Source organism: Lepisosteus oculatus, chromosome 11 (assembly GCF_040954835.1).
Source record: "Lepisosteus oculatus isolate fLepOcu1 chromosome 11, fLepOcu1.hap2, whole genome shotgun sequence".
Lineage (NCBI taxonomy): Eukaryota > Metazoa > Chordata > Actinopteri > Semionotiformes > Lepisosteidae > Lepisosteus > Lepisosteus oculatus.
The window spans coordinates 6,452,751-6,470,861 of NC_090706.1; the positions used below are offsets into that span (position 1 = coordinate 6,452,751).

At 40.5% G+C, this 18,111-nt stretch overlaps 2 protein-coding genes across 2 annotated transcripts in view; one reads left to right on the forward strand and one right to left on the reverse strand.

The window, feature by feature from the left end:
- Window positions 1-7,304, reverse strand: part of LOC102688908 (cAMP-dependent protein kinase inhibitor beta-like) — a 35,098-nt gene extending 27,794 nt beyond the window's left edge. Inside the window, exon 1 of the mRNA XM_069195444.1 lies at window positions 7,009-7,304. The gene's annotated coding sequence lies outside the window, so the exon portion shown is untranslated. The remainder of the gene's footprint in view (window positions 1-7,008) is intronic.
- On the forward strand, window positions 5,528-17,630 carry serinc2l (serine incorporator 2, like). Its single transcript, XM_006631265.3, has 10 exons — window positions 5,528-5,693; window positions 8,234-8,395; window positions 9,127-9,314; window positions 10,262-10,341; window positions 11,152-11,289; window positions 12,222-12,391; window positions 12,507-12,597; window positions 13,342-13,489; window positions 14,183-14,389; window positions 15,023-17,630. Exons 1-10 carry the CDS (start codon window positions 5,655-5,657, stop codon window positions 15,159-15,161), a joined length of 1,362 nt encoding a protein of 453 aa, XP_006631328.1. The 5' UTR covers window positions 5,528-5,654; the 3' UTR covers window positions 15,162-17,630.
- The last annotated feature ends 481 nt before the right edge of the window (window positions 17,631-18,111 follow it).

Below are 18,111 nucleotides of genomic sequence, written 5' to 3' on the forward strand. Positions count from 1 at the left end.
ATAAAAAAGAGTCCCGTCCTACAAAAATGGATTCCCTGATTTCCTTTCATGGACATCAAGGAGAGTTGTCTCTTTTGCTTTAGAAATCAAGCATCGCAAAATGCCACGATGACATTAAGGGAGTTGCAGCTCAAATCGATTGTTTTGTATCTTTATAGAAGTAATCCCGAACACCCATGATCATGAATTAAGATGCGCCCCCACTGTTCCAGATGTATTAACGCTTTTCTCAGTACTGGTCCTAACGGTTGCAATAGTCTAGTTACTCATCATGACTATCAATGTATGTCATTACTCGTTCTACAACAAGGACACCCATTAAAGAGAGTGACCTTCAGCACTAGCATGTGCGACGATGAAAAAAGCCGAAAATATTTTTAATTATTAAATGCGAAAACTATAAGCTTTCTTCTGCACACGAAGCCCGCTTGCAGACTCAAAGCACCTACAGTACGGTACTATACTGCATTCTTGTAATTTTGATAAAATGCACTTGCACTTTTTAAAAAAAATGTTTCACTACTAACACAAATGCATTAACAGTAAGAGTAGAATATTCCGGGATCTTTTAATTTCATATGCAGTGGTATTGGAAAAAAAACTATTGGAGTTTAACGTGTAATTTTCTTGTCTCCCTCTTAACAGAGAATTATTATGAATGAGTGCTGAATCTCATGAAAATGACGTGAAATTTGCCTGTGCCGAATGTTGATATGTGAATCACAACCCTTTTATTCAGTAAAAGCTTTATTTGAGGCTGCTGACACCAGTGAGAAATGACAAGGAATTCTCCTCTGTGAGCATTCCATCAGGAAGGGGGAGTGTGTACTGGAGCCAGTGACAGACTGGCCATGGTCATGTGTCATTGTGAAAGTGTGGGTTTTAGTCTAGTATCAGGTGATAATATCGGGTGATAAAAGAAACATTTCAGCATGTGCAGTTTAAACTACAGTGTAGAATCTTCAGGTATATTCTACCAGTCATGAAAACTGGTTTGCCTATCATTGTACACCCTGCTGTACCTGTTGCACCAGGTTGTATACAGTAACTGTAACTAGATTATTGAGTAATCTATAACATGGACAGGCCATCCACACAGGAAACAATATTGTCATGCACCTTCATTTTTGTGCATGACAATTGCAGCAGTAAAAAGACAGAATAAAACTAAAGCTGCCTTTTATGTGTAAAAAAACAACAAGTTATGGATGTCTTAAGGGAGATGTCTTAATGACAATGGTTTAATTCCCAGCCCTGGCTGAGTAACAGTACTGCCCTGGTGAAGAAGACTCAACCCGAAGTTTGCAGGAGGCACATCTGTTATCCATGAAACTCACTGCATAATTAGACATCAAGCCCATTAGGGAATATAAAGCCTTTTTAAGCCTTCCTCCACACCCACAGAGAACTCCCCCACCACACTGAAGCTCGTAGGGTGAAAGTCAGGGAAGACATTATGTGTTTCTACACCTTTTGATGTTTAATTAACAAGAACACTGCTGCTAAACTCACAGAAAATCCATGAGTCTTGAGAGCAAGGAGACTTGTCAATTCACCTTGCACATTTCTCTCCCCTCCTCTTTCCAGTCTTACAAGGCCCTCTTTATCTTAATTAGATTTTAATTTCTTTAATTTTTTGACAACCATTCTAGGGCAAAGGTAAAGAGAACTGGGGCAGTAGTTTGGAGTAGTATTAAGGGCTCTGGACCAGAAAGATATGGGTTCAAATCCCCAGAGTGGAATAGCTGCTGTATATTTTAGATTAGACCCAGACTGCCAGAATAAATACCTTGCTGCATAAATGGGTACCCTCAGGCTTGTCATTGCACACAAGGCTTTGCTCTCTATTGACTTCAATGGTTAAATAAAGAACCAAGTGTTAATAATTAATTAAGTGTCCATAATGTCAATAATACTTGTTTTTACATGTAAGAGTTTCAAAGCCAACTTTCAAGTCTATATGAAATAGAAACTACCAAGCAATACGGATGATGACAACAGCAGAGGGCAGGTCCAAGGAACTATTGGAAATAGCAGAAGGTGAATCAAGAGCTCATGGTAGTCTAACGGCACTACAGACTCCTCTGCAATACTAGAAGAACACAGAGGAACTGCATGACAGAAGGGATTTTTGCAAAAAGATTAAAAACCAAATTCCAGAATGTGTTTTTTTTAGTGGGGGGGTTGGAGATCAACATGACACAGTAAATAGATTGTGGTATTATTATACAATAATAATTAACAGTAATTCTCCAACATTACTTGTATGATGTAATGAACCTTAGGTTTACCATAAAAACATGGCAGAAAATATTTACTTGAAATTGTACTGTAGGGGGTGAACATAACAGACCACCTGTCTGTGAGATGCAATAAAAGTCAGAAAGTAAAACTTTATTCTTTATTTGACTACATTCATGAGACACATATGATACAGTTGCCAGTTGTAACCTCTCCATACAAAAATCAGCAAACCTGGTTTGATGTACTTATACAATTAACAGGCAGAGTAACAGAGAACCAGGATTTGTTTCTGTTTATTGGGTAATTCTGGGCTCTTATCCAGCCTATAATCAAGGTAATAGGACCATTCAATATGAGAAGGGGAATTAGCAAGTACAAAGAGGTTTTCTATATTTCAGACAGTGTTCTGATCCTTAGTACTTTTTTCCTGTCCAAAAGAGATTCTGAGTTTATAGTTTCACAGGGTAAAAGTGTATCACTTGGCTTTTTGAGTCCATTAGCATTTTATTCAGTGTTCCTGGGGTGTTAAATCAAGTAATCTATTAAAACAAAGCAAAGTTATCTCACATATAACTTTAAAACATAATTATGGATAAATGCTACATGGATTTCAAAACTGGTGGACAGTTCTCCCAGCAAAATTGCTAATACGCATCTGCAAAAAAGAAACTATTTTCTGACTTAAATGCAAATTCAAAAGAAATAATCATTTTGGTTCCGATTATAAAAGGAACAGAGCTAACCAAGAAAGACCAGTCGAGTGCAGATAGATTTAGGTTAACTGAATCGACTGTAATTTATGTTATTTATTAGGTTTATTTCTTTCTTTTCCATATCAGCAATTATCAGTTGAAAGTCAAAAGGAACAGAATAATTTCCTATATTTCTACTTTGCTGATAATCATTCATCAATGTTTCCTTTGTTATCAGTGTACTCCTACAGCGTTCTTTTCATCCACACTGTCTAGAGATACGTTTGTTGGCAACATGCAGTTAGCATTTAGCAGTACAATGTTACTACAGCGTTACAAATTACATCCATTTCTAGGGATAATTATGCCATTTTAGAAAGCCATTGTTAATTTGGGAGGGCAAGGGGAAGTATAAAAAATGCCTATAAATTGTGTTTTGCTGATAATAATCTGCCATAATATTCATCCATATTTTAGTTTAACACTACAAAAATATACAAAATAAAAAATTAGAAGTATTAATTCAACAGTTTGTGATTTAACTGAATAAATATAATTGTTTTGAAACCATCTAAGCTATCATTCGAAGTTTCAGTAAGCTAAAAAATATTGTACCTGTCTTAAATCTCTGAGACTTGATTCTATAAAGGAAGGTATTTGACTGTTAGATGCCCACCATTGAAGACTGCATTGTCCTGACTAAGACGGACTTTTGATCCAGCTCAAAACAGGGTCTTTCTGAAGCACAGTGTGAGAGTGGTACCACTCTTCATGAATAGTGAAACACAGAGGGCCACCTTTATCCCAAAATCTCATTGCCTTAAAGAAAGAGAACAAATCAGAAGAGCTATTCTGTATCTCACGAACCACACTGAATGGGACTTTTTTTTTGTTCGCACTCATCCTTTTGTAGACAACATTTATTTATTTCCGCACTAAAGCAGAAGGAAAATACTTAACACGCGAGGATACTGTATATCGTCTTGTATCATGTCCCACTAACTGCAGGACTAGAAGGTGGTGGCTGGAAACAGTGAGGAGCAGCCCGCTGAAGCAGTGTGTCTAATGTACTGAGGAGAAGCTCACAACTGTCGGCCTGCACAGCCTGACAAGTGAGTTATGCCTTCCGAGGGCACCAGCCGGGCACTGCTGAGTTCATCGCCAAGGCGTGAGCAGCTGTGTCTCCTTGTGTGTGTATCTACAAGCACCTCTGAGGATTCCTCCGTCCCTCGCTCTGTCGAGGCGACCACGATGTCTTAATGCTGCACACGCAGAGAAAAGGCTTGGTTTCTCAAGAGCGGTCAGAAATATATTCCGTACGCTGCCTCAGGTATACTGCGCAAATTCCTCCTGTACCCTAGAGCAAGGCGCTTCTCCCCTAATCCTTTCAGACAGCACCGCGGTTTATGAGGGCAGCGGCACTGCTGGAGGCTTAACGTGGCGGAGGAAAGAACAGTCCCGGGCTCACCGTCAGGGTTTATATAACCCTGCTGAAGCCGGAGCGAGCTCCAGCCTTAAGGAGGATTTGGACTTCAACAATCCCCTCGCGCAAGCAACGTGGTCACCCAGGAAACAAATTAAAACGAGGGTCGTGATGTTGGGGTGACAACAATAATAATAATAATAATAATAATAATTGCTTACACTTGCATAGCGCTTTTCTGGACACTTCACTCAAAGCGCTTTTATAGGTAATGGGGACTCCCCTCCACCACCACCAATGTGCAGCCCCACCTGGTTGTGTAACCGTGCGGCCGTGGTAAATTGAGAAGTCCGAATGGAGAAAGTACAAGACCGTTCAATTTTATTGGACATACTCAGCTTGAAAAATGCAATGGGCTGGGGGACAGATACAGAGCACTCTGTAAATAAGTTTCTAGGCAGGGTTTCTCCAGAAAGTGTGGACCCTAATAATGGATAATATAATGTCTCAAAGTATTCTACTGCACCAAAGTTCATGTGTTATTGGTAGTGGTATTATTATTATTATTAATAATAATAATAATAATTGATAGCAGGAATAATGTGCTTACTTATTATGCCATCTAGCGGTTACTTTTTACCTTATTTTTTATTTTCACTTTTGTATTATAATTGCATATCGCCTAACTGCGCTTAACGTTGAATCCCTGCTTCTCGTTATCCAGTCTTAGTGTGGCCTGATAAAACTTCACTTAAAAAAATATTCAATGATGCCAGGCAACACATTCTGAAGGATGGCGTATATTCAACATTGTCTTGAAGAAGTTAAAATAAATAAAACTGAGTTTGCTAATTAGTTAAATTAACGTTATCAATATTTTAATTTTACCGTTTAAAGTACTGAACGATACTGTTTATACTGTGGACGCTGAGCATCCTTAAAATTACAAACCCTCAGAAGATGTTAGACTCTTATATTATACTAACTTCAAAATGTTGTACCAAAATTTTTATGATAAAAGTCGAAGTAATAAACTCGTGAAGAACTACATACACGCAGATTCACATGCCCATAAGCCTCAGGGATCCCATGTGCTCCGGAAATATACGCTAAGATCCGAAAAACGCCGAAGTCCGTCAACCGTGTTGCATTACGGATGTTATTTCGTCAAAGAAAGAGGCGTGTCCGTACAGTCAGAGCGTGAGAGACCAGCTGGAAGCTGTGCTTGTTTTCTATCTTTTATTTTTCATTTTTGTTTTAAATAGAGCTGATTTTGGGGAGTCTAAAAATCAGAAATGGGAGCTTGTTTGGCCTTGTGTTCCGTAGCCAGCTGCGTAAGTTTTGATATTTTCCGTTTCTTTCTTTCTTCCTTCCTCTATCCAGTCGAGTTTTACAGCATTTTTTTTTGTAATCGTTTTGATTAAAGGTGCTTCAGTTTTTAAAGTTAGTAATGCACACAGAAGCACTTGCCCTTGTAAATCTTTAGTCGGATAATTTACAATACAATTTGGATATAGGGTGACTTGTTCGTTGGTGGGTTTTGCTCAGTTCATGCTGATTTGCCTGTATAGGCCTTTAATTAACAACATCCCAAGAATAGATAATTATTCAGTCATGGGATATTGTGTAAAGTACGTCGAAGCAAAAAAAAAAACTATCCGTGGTTTATCTGTCAAGCAGTAATAAATATTATCACCTGCAGTGCGTGTATTAGGTATTGGTAACCCGCAGTAATATATCATGTGATACAGTGTAGCTCTTGTCGGTATCTCTTGCACAATCGTGTGGAAACGAGGAAGTCGTGGTAGCCGAAAACTTTGTGTACATACAGTAACAGCCCTTTCTTTTCTTACCATTTTAAAAAGAAACGTTTGACTCTTATCCAGCTTTGCGTTCAAGATGGTTTCACCGTCCCACCTCGAGATACGTAATCATTGTAGTTGTTACATCACGCTACAAACCATCAGAGGTATATGCATATGCATAACCAGAGGTAATCTCTTGACGTTAGGCACCAAAGCCGAGGTTAGGCAAAACAATTGCTAATGGCATTACTTTCGTAGAGACTTAATTCGACCACATAATTAGAATTGAGTTTTTTTTAGTTCACGAATTTGGATTGGGCTCGTTCCGAGTCAATTCAGTCAATGTTGTCATGAATTTCGGTCAGTTCCTGTTTGTTCCTGTGTTATTATTGACGAGGGGGGTAATTATTCTGACCAGGAATAAGTGCTTTCTGAGGATGGATAAATAACTTCTGAAAAAAGTACCATGTAGCCACCGAAGGCCTTACCCCATTCCTGACTAAACAGAGATTCGGTAGGTCATCAAGAGATTTCTTCCAGCAGTGTCAGCAATTACAATAAAATATGCTAGAGTAGTTTAGCACGGGAGAGAGACATAACACCAATCTAGGTGTAATTCTTGATATATTTGATTTTGCAATCTTTATTCTTTAGATTTAAATGATAATTTGAGGGGGGGATGCTTTTATGAAAAGGCGTTTTCAGAACTTTCACAGTTATTGTCAGTAAAGTAATTTAATGCCAAAACTCAAAATAAGCTTTTGTTAAATATCTCCAATCCAGTCTTATCTGGATTCAAACACATCATTCCACAGTAAGAGGGAGTTCTAGGAAGTGAACTTACCTTGATGTGTTCCCAGTATCGGTCACATGTTGTTATGCTGATGACAGCATTGTCATACTCCTACCACAGTACTGGATCAGGGTGGATTTGCATGAAAACTTATCTGTCTCTATGATTGTTGTCGACCAGTTCCAGTGAAGGCATCAGTGCCCACGTGTCACAGGCTGTTTTAGACTTGCATGAATCAGATTCTGTACCCCTGGCAGTCAGTTATATAAGGCCCCTTTAGGAAAGAAGGGCTAAGCACAGTGAAATCCAAGCTGCTCTTTATTTAATCCTCCACTGAGGCTACCCAGCTTGTAGCTGTTAAGACCTCTTAGCAGTCTTTTTAAAGTTCGTTTGGCAGCCCTTCCTGGTCCAAAGTCGACTGAATCTCCTGGCTGCAGTGTGTGAGAAGCAGCCATTACACTTTCTTAATTTCCACCCCCTCCTTTGGTTTTAAAGGCCCATTAAATGACCATGCACCAGGAATCTTTCACATACTGGAATGAAGTCACCAGTGTTGTCATGGCGTTTATTTCTCTTTGGTGTGTGTGCGTGCCAACTTTAATTTACTAGAGGTCTTTCAGACTGTATTCATTTTCCAGTGTTTACATTCTTCCATATTTCAGCTCTAATGAGGTTTGCCCTGTGGTGTCCTGTGCTGTGATTTGAGATTGAATTACTGTTTGTCATGCTAATAAAGCAGAATGACAGCACACATCACTCTTTCCAAATCAAGACAGGAAAATTTCTCGCAGTCATTGTTTAGTAACTTTCAGAAGCTAGCCTCATGTTTAAATGGGGATCCCACTACCACCTATTTACTGCTGTCAGAAATAATGGAAATGTGGGGATACTTCCTTTATTGTCCCAGATCGGAAGTGTGCGTTGCAAGACTTCACACAAAACATTTAACACAATGTTTCCGCAAATCTCTTTGACAATAACAAATACGTGCATAAGATGACAAAACAAGTAAGCAGCTTAAGTAATCTTTACAATTTAGAAATAAAAACAAAGAAATTGGCACTAATACAAATGGTGAAGAAAAATAGAAATGAAGATTATTTCAGTTCATCTGTGTGTTCGATACATAAGGACTTACTGAAATAGCAGCTGTGAGAGCCCCTTTCTGAACTATTTGGGCCTGTCGTTTTTCATTTTCATAGTTCTTGTTGTGAAGCAGAAGGTTGTGTACCAAAGCCTGTCCTACTTTCTTTCTGCCCCCTCCTTCTCTTGCCAGGTGTCATGTCTGTGCGGTTCTGCCCCCTGCCTGCTGTGTGGCTGCTGCCCCTCTTCCAATAACTCCACCGTCACCCGCATCGTCTTCTCCCTCTTCCTGCTCATGGGAACCATTGTCTCCATCATCATGATCCTGCCGGGCATGGAGGCTCAGCTCAAGAAGGTACCGTCTCCACGCCTCCCGCGTGCTGTGCAGTCTCACGAGCATGAGTCAGCGTCTTAGCCTAATGATGATGGCCCTGGAGTCTGAACTGGCGGCAGTAAGTTCAAATCCTGGGTGGGACTATGAGCCGGTTCTGATTTCTTCAGTAAGTGTCCTGCTGTATGTTTCCATTCAGTCTTCAGGTCATCATTGGAATTGGGAGTCTGTTCTCAGCAGAGTTGTGTGGTTAAGTAACGGGTTTAAAAAAATAAGGTGAGCTCTGCACCAGTTGTTAGTTTGGTCTGCAACTGGATTGTTAATATTTTATTAAATTAATATAAATGTTAACGTTATTTAATATTGCATTTGCTATTCCATACATATATTTTTTTTATACTTTTACTGAAGTTTTAAGATTACCTCAAAGGCTGAACATTTCTCTTACATGATCAATTTAAACTTTGAATAATAGATTTTTTCATCACCATAACAAATCAAAGTCCCCGTACAGAAAAAGCTTTAAATATATGCATATTTTTGCATTTAGGCCCATGACATTGAAGTACAAGAATATATTTACAAGTCATATTGTACAGTTGAAAAAAATGTCACAAAGCAGATACTGTATGTATAAAACTAGTTTATAATTGGCTTTTAAGTAATTTCAGTAAGCTTACTGCAGTGCTGTTGTGTGGCTGTAGTCTCCTTTCTCTTACATGTTCCGTGGTTTTGTTTGTAATGGCTGTCTTCAGATCCCAGGGTTCTGTGTGGATGGCACCTCCATCCCTGGCATACAGAACAAGGTCAACTGTGACATCGTCGTGGGCTACAAGTCGGTCTACCGCATGTGCTTCGCCATGGCCTGTTTCTTCTTCCTCTTCTGCGTCATCATGATCCGTGTCCGAAGCAGCAAGGACCCGCGAGCTTCTATCCAGAACGGGTGAGTGCCACAGCTGCACTTCCAGGTCCGAGAGCAGCAGTGGGCAGCCGAGGCAGCAGTAGCAGTAGTTCCTTACACTTATATAGCACTTTTCTGGGCACTCCAGTCAAAGCAATTTACAGGTAATGGGGATCCCCTCCTCCACCACCAGTGTGGAGCACCGACCTGGATGATGTGACGGTAGCCATGGTGCGCCAGAACACTCACCACACATCAGCTATCAGTGGGGAGGAGAGCAGAGTGATGAAGCCAATTCATAGATGGGGATTATGAGGAGGCCTTGATTAGGAAGGGCTAGGAGAAAATGTGGCCAGGACATCGGGGTTACACCCCTGCTCTTTTCCAGAAACAGGTTTTTAATGACCACAGGGAGTCAGGACCTCGGCTTTACTTTTCATCCAAAGGACGGCACCTTGCTTGGTACTTTGTTCTTTGAAGCATTCAACTCAATCACCTTATGGAAAAGAGATTATTGCTCTGGAATCAGTCCAGAGAAGAGCAACTAGATCCATTCCTTCTGGGTAAGATGCAGAAATTCTCTTGGCATCACCTGATGTGTGATGATAGGCCAAACCATTTTTTATTTGTTTTGTTTTTTTTCCATAAGTAATGTGAGTGCTGAAGCAATCTGGCACCCCCGGTGGCTCTCCAGCTGTTAAATTTAGCAGCTTAAATTAATTTTTGGATTTATTAAAGTAAAAAATATTTCACTCCACAGCAAAGCCATTTTTTAAAATAGTGGAAATTTAGCTGAAGATGTTATCATATGTTTTTAATGTTTGGAAGTCTTAAACTAGAAATTATCAAGGTGTGTGAATAATATCTCAAAGGCACAATAATAACTAATTGAAATTAATGATGTACCTGAAAACTGTTGCATATTAACTACTTAATAGATGGTCATCTTTTTCTGTACTTCTCTCACAAGACCATTATTGCATTTATAGGTTCTGGTTCTTCAAGTTTCTTGCCCTGGTTGGGATAACAGTGGGGGCCTTCTTCATTCCTGATGGGACTTTCAACACAGGTACTGACCCAAGTGTTGAGGTTGTATGTTTTGAAATGGACATGCCTTAACGTCATTTTTCCTTTAAATTTGTCTTGGAAAAACATAATCCAATTTGGTTTTAGAAATAATTACCCAATCAAGGAAAAAATAAGAGACCTTGTAAAGGTTAATCTCCAATAGGAATGTTAATAAAGTCTGTGTATCATGTTCATTTATGAATCCATAAAAAAAGCATTACCTTAATGTACATCAGAGAACATAATTCATGCCTGGAAGCACTGTGAATGAAATGTGACTTCTTTTTTACAGTGGATTTAAAGTAGAAAATAATTGTGTTTCATCAAAAAAAATGTATTGGCTTTGCTAACAAACTGGCGAACATAATGAGATTTTGAACTGTTAGATGAAGTATAGCCCAAGTGTTTGAACCTATTTGTAAAGAATGCTTCACACTCCTTACTTTGTACTTACTTTGTACTTCAGACTAGGATGGATGAGGCACATTACAATATTTTTTAACTCAATAATACTTGCATTCTTGCATTGTCAGGAGAAGTTGATATATGTACTTTCTCTGTCACAGAAATATATTATTTTTTGGCTTGACTGATTATACTATACATTCAAGTACAAAATTAAAGGCAATTGGGGAAACTCTTTTTTCCACATAGAAGCAAAAGGAAAGCAGTGGTTCATTTTATAAGGAGCAATAATGGAGCAGCTAAGGCTGTCTAGGGCTGGGTGTAAACGGCCTCTAGAGTTGTAGCAGCCTCTCTAGTTTGGTAACTTGCTTGCCACTGAGGGGCTGTGTACATCGTGTCATTGCAGTGTGGTTCTACTTTGGAGTGGTGGGGTCGTTCGTGTTCATCATCATCCAGCTGATCCTGCTGATTGACTTTGCTCATTCCTGGAACCAAGCGTGGGTGGAGAATGCAGAAGAGGGAAACCGCAAGTGCTGGTTTGCAGGTATAGGGCTACACGGACGGTCTGTCATTGTGCGTTCCCGGAGGAACTCCTCCACGTGGACATCTTTGCTCAGGAAGCTGGCCTAACCAAACCTAAAAGCAATAGAGTAAATTAGAAATTAAGAATGAAATTAGAAACAATCAGACACCTGTTAAGGCTGGAAGCTTTGTAGCCCACTGTCACCATGTTGTCTATCTTAACAAAAATGCTTTAAAAAATCTTCTAATTACCAAATACTTAACCCCGTCCCCTATTATTTTTGTATATTCTGTATCTACTGTATATTCATCATCTTTCCAAAGGGATTACCTGTCACTTCTTGCATACATGTACTGATGCTCCCCTTGGTCGGTCTATGTCTTGACTATTGCTGTTGGCCAGGAATCAATGCCATCAGATGGAATCCAGCTTCAATCAGGCGTTTCCACCCTTTGTATGATGTGCGGTTCAAATAGTGATCTTTATCGAGGTAACTTTCCTAGCAGAGGAGAATGGAAGAACCTGAGTGGGGGACCCCCTGTCCCCAGCTGGGGCTATTGGAACACCCTACTCTTATAATGAGGGCTGAGGTGGGAAGCTCAGAGTAAAATGGTGAAAATGGGGTAGAAGCACACGCAAAACATGAGTAAACTGACGCATAGTTTACACACAGGTTGGAGGAACGTGACGAGATTAGGGCTGGAGCTTCCTCTTAACTTCTGTTTAAATGAGTTAAAGCATTTTTTGTCATCATTATGATTAGAATTGGTTTGCACACAATTGATTTTAAAGTCAAAAGGCTGGGAGCCGCTGTTATGCCAGTGCTCTGAACTTCTTTGTTGTTACTTTCTGTCACCTGCTTGTACCTCAAATACATTCCCAGTTCCTGCCTTCATCACCTTTGTTGTTTTGCTCCCCCGGTATGTGACCGCCCCTCTGTTGCTCCCCCCCAGGCCTGCTGACATTCACATTTTTGCACTACGCCCTCGCCTTTGCTGCTGTGGTGCTCTTTTATGTGTATTACACCAAGCCTGATGACTGCACGGAGAACAAGGTGTTCATCAGCCTCAACCTGATCTTCTGCATCATCGTCTCCATCGTGTCCATCCTCCCCAAAGTGCAGGTAAGGGGGGCTCTGCTTTCCGCCTTCCAGACGCCCATGAACGCAATGTCTGGAGTCATGGGTTGGTTTTGAGGGCTGGGTAGAGCCTGTTAACTTGTGTATTTTATTGTTGCAGGAGGTCCAGCCTCAGTCTGGCCTGCTTCAGGCTTCCATCATCACTCTGTATACCATGTATGTCACCTGGTCAGCCATGACCAACCAGCCCAGTAAGTGCGTCCACACAGCTCCACTGCTAGGGCCCCTTCTTGTAGTTTTTCTTGAGTTCTTCTGGTAATCCTCAGAACCTGCAAAGGATAGGCAGTGGAAAACCAGGGATGTTCACCTTAATTATGTTCTTTGGGTGAGAGCAGTGCTTATAACACTTGTTTTCTTTAAAGTAGTCTAAGCAGTTGTACTAATACCCTCACAGTGCAAGGTTAAGTCATTAAACCTCTGGTTCTTTTGTGTCAACTTCTAGTTCTGCTGATGGATGCGTGAATTGACTTTGAGACATTTTCATTATTCTTTACCTTTCCTTCCTATACCTTTATTGAACCGTTAGCTTTCTTCCATACTGAACTTGCCTGAGTGCTTTGCTTTGAAAGGCTGTGTCAGTGAGTAATGCTCTCCGTCCAGTGGACCTCGAGTTATGCAGGCCTGCATTTCTGTTATTTGTGTGTAATGTTTTTTTTTCAAACAATGTTTTTCTCCTTTAAACAAATGCTGCCTCGTTTTGCTTGGGGGGAAAAAAATAAACATTGTGAGTATCTGTCCTTAGTCTCGTAGTGACCTCTGTCTCTTTTTTTTCTCCTAGATTTAGACTGAGATACGTGAAAATGGGATTTCTAGATGGTTTTCGGTGGACAGTAGTAGTGGGTAGATATGTAATAGTAGGGAATTGCTTGTTTTGACTTTCCTCATGTGGTGAGAAAGGTGATGAGACATGTCTCATTCTCCCTCCCTCCCCCCAGACCGCAACTGCAACCCCAGCCTGCTGAGTCTGGTCACAAACGGCAGCACCACATCGCCCACCAGCACCCCTGGGCAGACCGTGCAGTGGTGGGACGCGCAGGGCATTGTGGGTTTAGTCATCTTCCTCTTCTGTACCCTCTACGCCAGGTAGCAAGCACTGCTGGTTTTGTTTTGTCAAGATTTTTTGAACATTTCTTTATAAAAATAACATGTCGCAAGCACAGCTGGGGTCAGACTTTGGAATAGGACATATTATGGGAATGCATTGCTAAGTGACATCTTGGGGGGGGGGAGGAATCAACTTGATCCGCTCAGTCCTCACTTATTCAAGCAAGTCTGGGGCAGTGAGTGCTTGAATCCTGTATGTTTGTTTTTTGAGATTTCAGCTGGTGCATCTTCAGTGAGTAAGGGCATAGAACTATTCTGCACAGGACACTCTTGGCATGAGATTTATCAGTGCAGTCTTAGAAATTCCTATGCACAGATCAAGGAGTTGAAGTTGGATGTTTTCCTGTAACTATCATTTCCTTGCATCTTTTATTAATACATCTTTTAGAATTCCGGGGTGCCACAGCTAAGAAATGCTCATGAATGAAAAGTCTCATTTATTAGCCCTTATTAGCAAGGCAGTGTTTTGAAAAGCACTTTTTTTCTTTAACATTTACCCACACTGATAGTAATATCATGTGGGGAAGCACAATGGTAAACATCTTATTTTTTCAGCAGTTAATATATGCATTTAGGCCTTTTTTGCTAATGGACACTTGTCCATGACCACAGCCCAAGGCTTGACGTGACTTTCCTACCCTGTGCTCCATCCCCTCCCACCCTCTCCCCCAGCATCCGTTCATCCAATAACACTCAGGTGAACAAACTGATGCAGACCGAGGAGGGGGGCGGAGAAGCCGCGGCGAGTCTCCATGACGACGGTCAGGCGCGCGCTGTTGACAACGAGACAGAGGGCGTGACCTACAGCTACTCCTTCTTCCACTTCTGCCTCTTCCTGGCCTCCCTGTACATCATGATGAATCTCACCAACTGGTACCAGTGAGTGTCTCATTGTCAAAAACTGCTTTGAAGCTTTTTGGCTAAGGTCTGCCTGATGAGAAACCCAAAAGCAGCAAGCCCAAAATCAGTCTTCGTAGGACCATTTGTCCTACAGTATCCACTATTAGACGATCAAGCACAAAGAAGTTGTGTGTGGAACTTTATTTGGCAGCCTCTTCTCTTTGGACTGGAATGAGAATCTTTGAAGAGACTTTTAAGTGACAGAAATGTATAGGAACTGTGTTCCTTACAAACAGATGATTAGAGTTTCAGTACAGTAATCACACATAAGTGGTGGATTGTGAGGTTCATATGGAGGTAAAAAAAAACTATTTTTAAAGGGACGAAAAGTTTTGGTTGTGGTCCTGTGAGTTTGTTGAATCTCTAGCAGACAGGGTCTGACCCCTGACCTGGGGAGCTGTTACCCAACAGTTTGTTTGGGAGTGCCATTTCTAAATCACCAGAATCTTTAAAAAAGGAGTTTAGATGGTTCAGTTAGTGTGGTGTGTGTTTAAAGGGGAACTAGATAACCTGCCTGTCCTTCAGGAGCAGGAATGGGACAATGCTGGACTATGGGGGGTTCTCTCCCATTCTTCATCTCTCTCCTCTTTCTTGTCTCTTCCTTGTCCACAGGCCCAATGCAACCTACCAGGCTATGGTCAGCACTATGCCGGCTGTCTGGGTGAAGATCTCCTCCAGCTGGCTGGGTCTGGCACTGTACCTCTGGACCTTGGTGGCGCCACTCATTCTTACCGACCGGGATTTCAGCTGATTGGCACCGGGGTCTTGACCCACTGCGGGGAGGGGTCACTGGGGAACTGGGAAGTCTTGTAGGCTACTTTGTTTGACTTCTTTAAGATGGGTTTTTATCTCAGGATCTGCTGCTTATGTTGTTTTTCAAAGTTAAAAGTAGGCCCAGTATTGCTGTGGTGTTTTTTAATAGGACACTCTATCTTCTATATTCTACAGCTGTAAATGGCTTAGATGACCTTCGGCCTTTTAAAGGTCATTGTGATTTGGTGGTTCCATAGTGTCTTCATAAGCTCGATGTTTCTCATATTGTCACTCCAAAGTACTTTTTGAAAGTGTGTTAGGGAAATCTCCTTTCTCGTTTTCCCTGGGCCTTTTTGCTTGATGATTTTTTTTTTACAAGCAAAGACCTTATTGAAATAGTTGTTTGAGTGTGGACAATATGGATTTATTGGGAATTGAAGTTTTTTTCTGTTTTTATGTTGTATTTCATTGAGTGATCACATAGATCGAAAGACGTATAGGCTAAGGTCTTTCACTCTAGGTCTTAGGTCAGATCAGAGTAATTGTAGGTGTTTTTAATCCTGACTTCTGTCTTACTGTAAATGAATCGTTTTCTCTTCTTGTCGATTGCTGGCTTTGAACTGACAAATCTTGACATTTTTCTTTGTGAATGTGCAGATTTCTCCCAAGTTATACTGTAGGGATTAACAAAAGAGTTAAATATTTTTTATCTGTATGAAGCACTTGAGCAGTTCTTTGTTGCTCTGAGACATTTATATGCTTCAGAGATTGTCCTGGTAATGATAATCAAATAATAAAAAAGTGTTGGATAAACCCGTCTGCACAATTTACAATTAACACAATAGTGAATTAAATGAAAGGCCTATTTTGTCTGAACACTTCCTATTTTTTTCAACAGGGGACAAGTCTGTCCTAAGCAGAGCCCCATGAAGGCAGTGTAACTGTGCTGTAACAGTAGCACACTAGGCACTGTTTCACTGTGACAGTACAGCTCTACCTATTTCTTTCTACCTCTCTTATACCTGCCCTTCTGCTCCACTGAGCACTCTGTTACACCATCCTGCCATTATCCAGCATATGCAAACTTACATTTTGTGGCTAGTGTTTTTAGCTGCTCCACCATTTTGTTTTTTTATTTGTGGAAGAATAAAGTCACATGGCATTTCTTTTGCTGTGAATCTTGGCTGATTCATTGAGGAACTGTTGAGACCAGACCCTGGTGAAACACCCAGTTGCCTGCTAATGTGTAATATAATTTAGAAGGAAGCAAAAAAGAAGGGTTTATTTTAGGATCACCAACTGTATTTTCATTGTATACTTCTGGAGGACAATGAGGAAGTGCAGACAGGGCCCTCCTGCATTTGAGGGAGTTCCTCATGCATGATGCTGTTCATCTCTGGAGATGTTACGAACTTGGCAGTGATGTTCCGGAGGCTCCGAGCAAATTAAAGGAGAGGTGTTACTCTCATTGATGTCACTGCAAGGCTGCAGGTGCTAGCTAAACCTAGCGCTTCCCGGGATGGGGCTGAGCCAGCTTTGCACTTCCGCAGGGGCAATCCTTGTCACAGCTGGACATGACCCAGGCTCGAACCCACGACATCGGGGTCCCGGCGCTCACCCTGGGCTCCGAGCCTGCACCTTTGCTAGTTGAGGCATTCGGGAGCCCACAGCAAAAACCCATTTAAAGTGTTAAGAATTTTGTGACACACTAGCAGAGAGTGGTACTGAATTACTGTTATGGTTATTTGTTTAGCCCGTATTTTGTTTTTTCCCTATCTTTATACAGACAATGTGCATGGCTGGAACACTACTGTTTTCACCTTTTGGCCTTGCCCTGTGCACTCTGAAACTGATGACTGTGGCAATTGATTATCTGCCTCGTATTTTGATTCCTTTTCCGTGCATATTAAGGGAATGGGAATGATGCCGTTGGTCTTGTGTTTCCTGTTGAACTGTTGCCGACAACATTCTTCACACTCAGCCGGTTGGGAATATTTTACCTTTTGTCTGGGAAGACCTGGAACATCCCACACCTGAGTAACAGATCAGTGGGCTTTCCTGGGAATTAACATTACTGCATGTGTGTATGTGATCTCCTTTTAAGTCAAATTATAATTTTACTTTGTATAGAAGATTGCAAAACAATGCTTCCTAATTGGGCATGTCTTTAAATGTATCCTATACTATAAGTGCATTGGATTTCAAATAAATTTGTAATTTGCTCAAAAGATATTAACAAAGGCATGGTATTCATCATGTATTAATGCTGTCAATATCCTATAAATGATGGAAAATAATACAGTATGTGCCTTTTTGTATACACTTTTAGGGGATTTTTGTATTCTGTATTTTAGGTATTTTACAGTTTTCACTTATGTTTTCAATAAATTTGTATTTTTAATTTTCCAAAACTTGGGGAGTTGCATCCTTTACAGCTTTTTATCTAATAAATATATACTGTCCTGTTTTGGGGGTGTCTTATTTTGAATTCTTTAGGCACAAAGTAAAGCAAATGTGTAAGTGTACATTTAATGTGGAAGAACATCATCAGATATCAGTTTTCTCTGTGGTCATGCGTATGAAGCTTTTTTGTTATATCATACGACCATCTCATAGCTACAGGTCTTTGTCTTCAAAACGGAAGATTATTGGTCTGCAAATCATTTAAAATGGGGTTCAATGAAATTTGCTAAGCCTCATTTCTTAAAGCTGTAAAGAGTTAAGCCTACACACAAACAATTTTAGTTTATTTTATTCAGGAAATTAAAAAAAAACTGCAATAAAATTCCATAAGTCTACAGTCTAAAGGAAAGAGGCATGTTTTATCCTGCTCTTTTGGACCAATTGCTCAGAAAATTACTTTATTCACACATTGCCCATTAGGTGGAGCTGTCGTTTTTTTTGCATCTTATTACTGCTTTTGGGTAAGGTATTCAGGAGTAGCATTT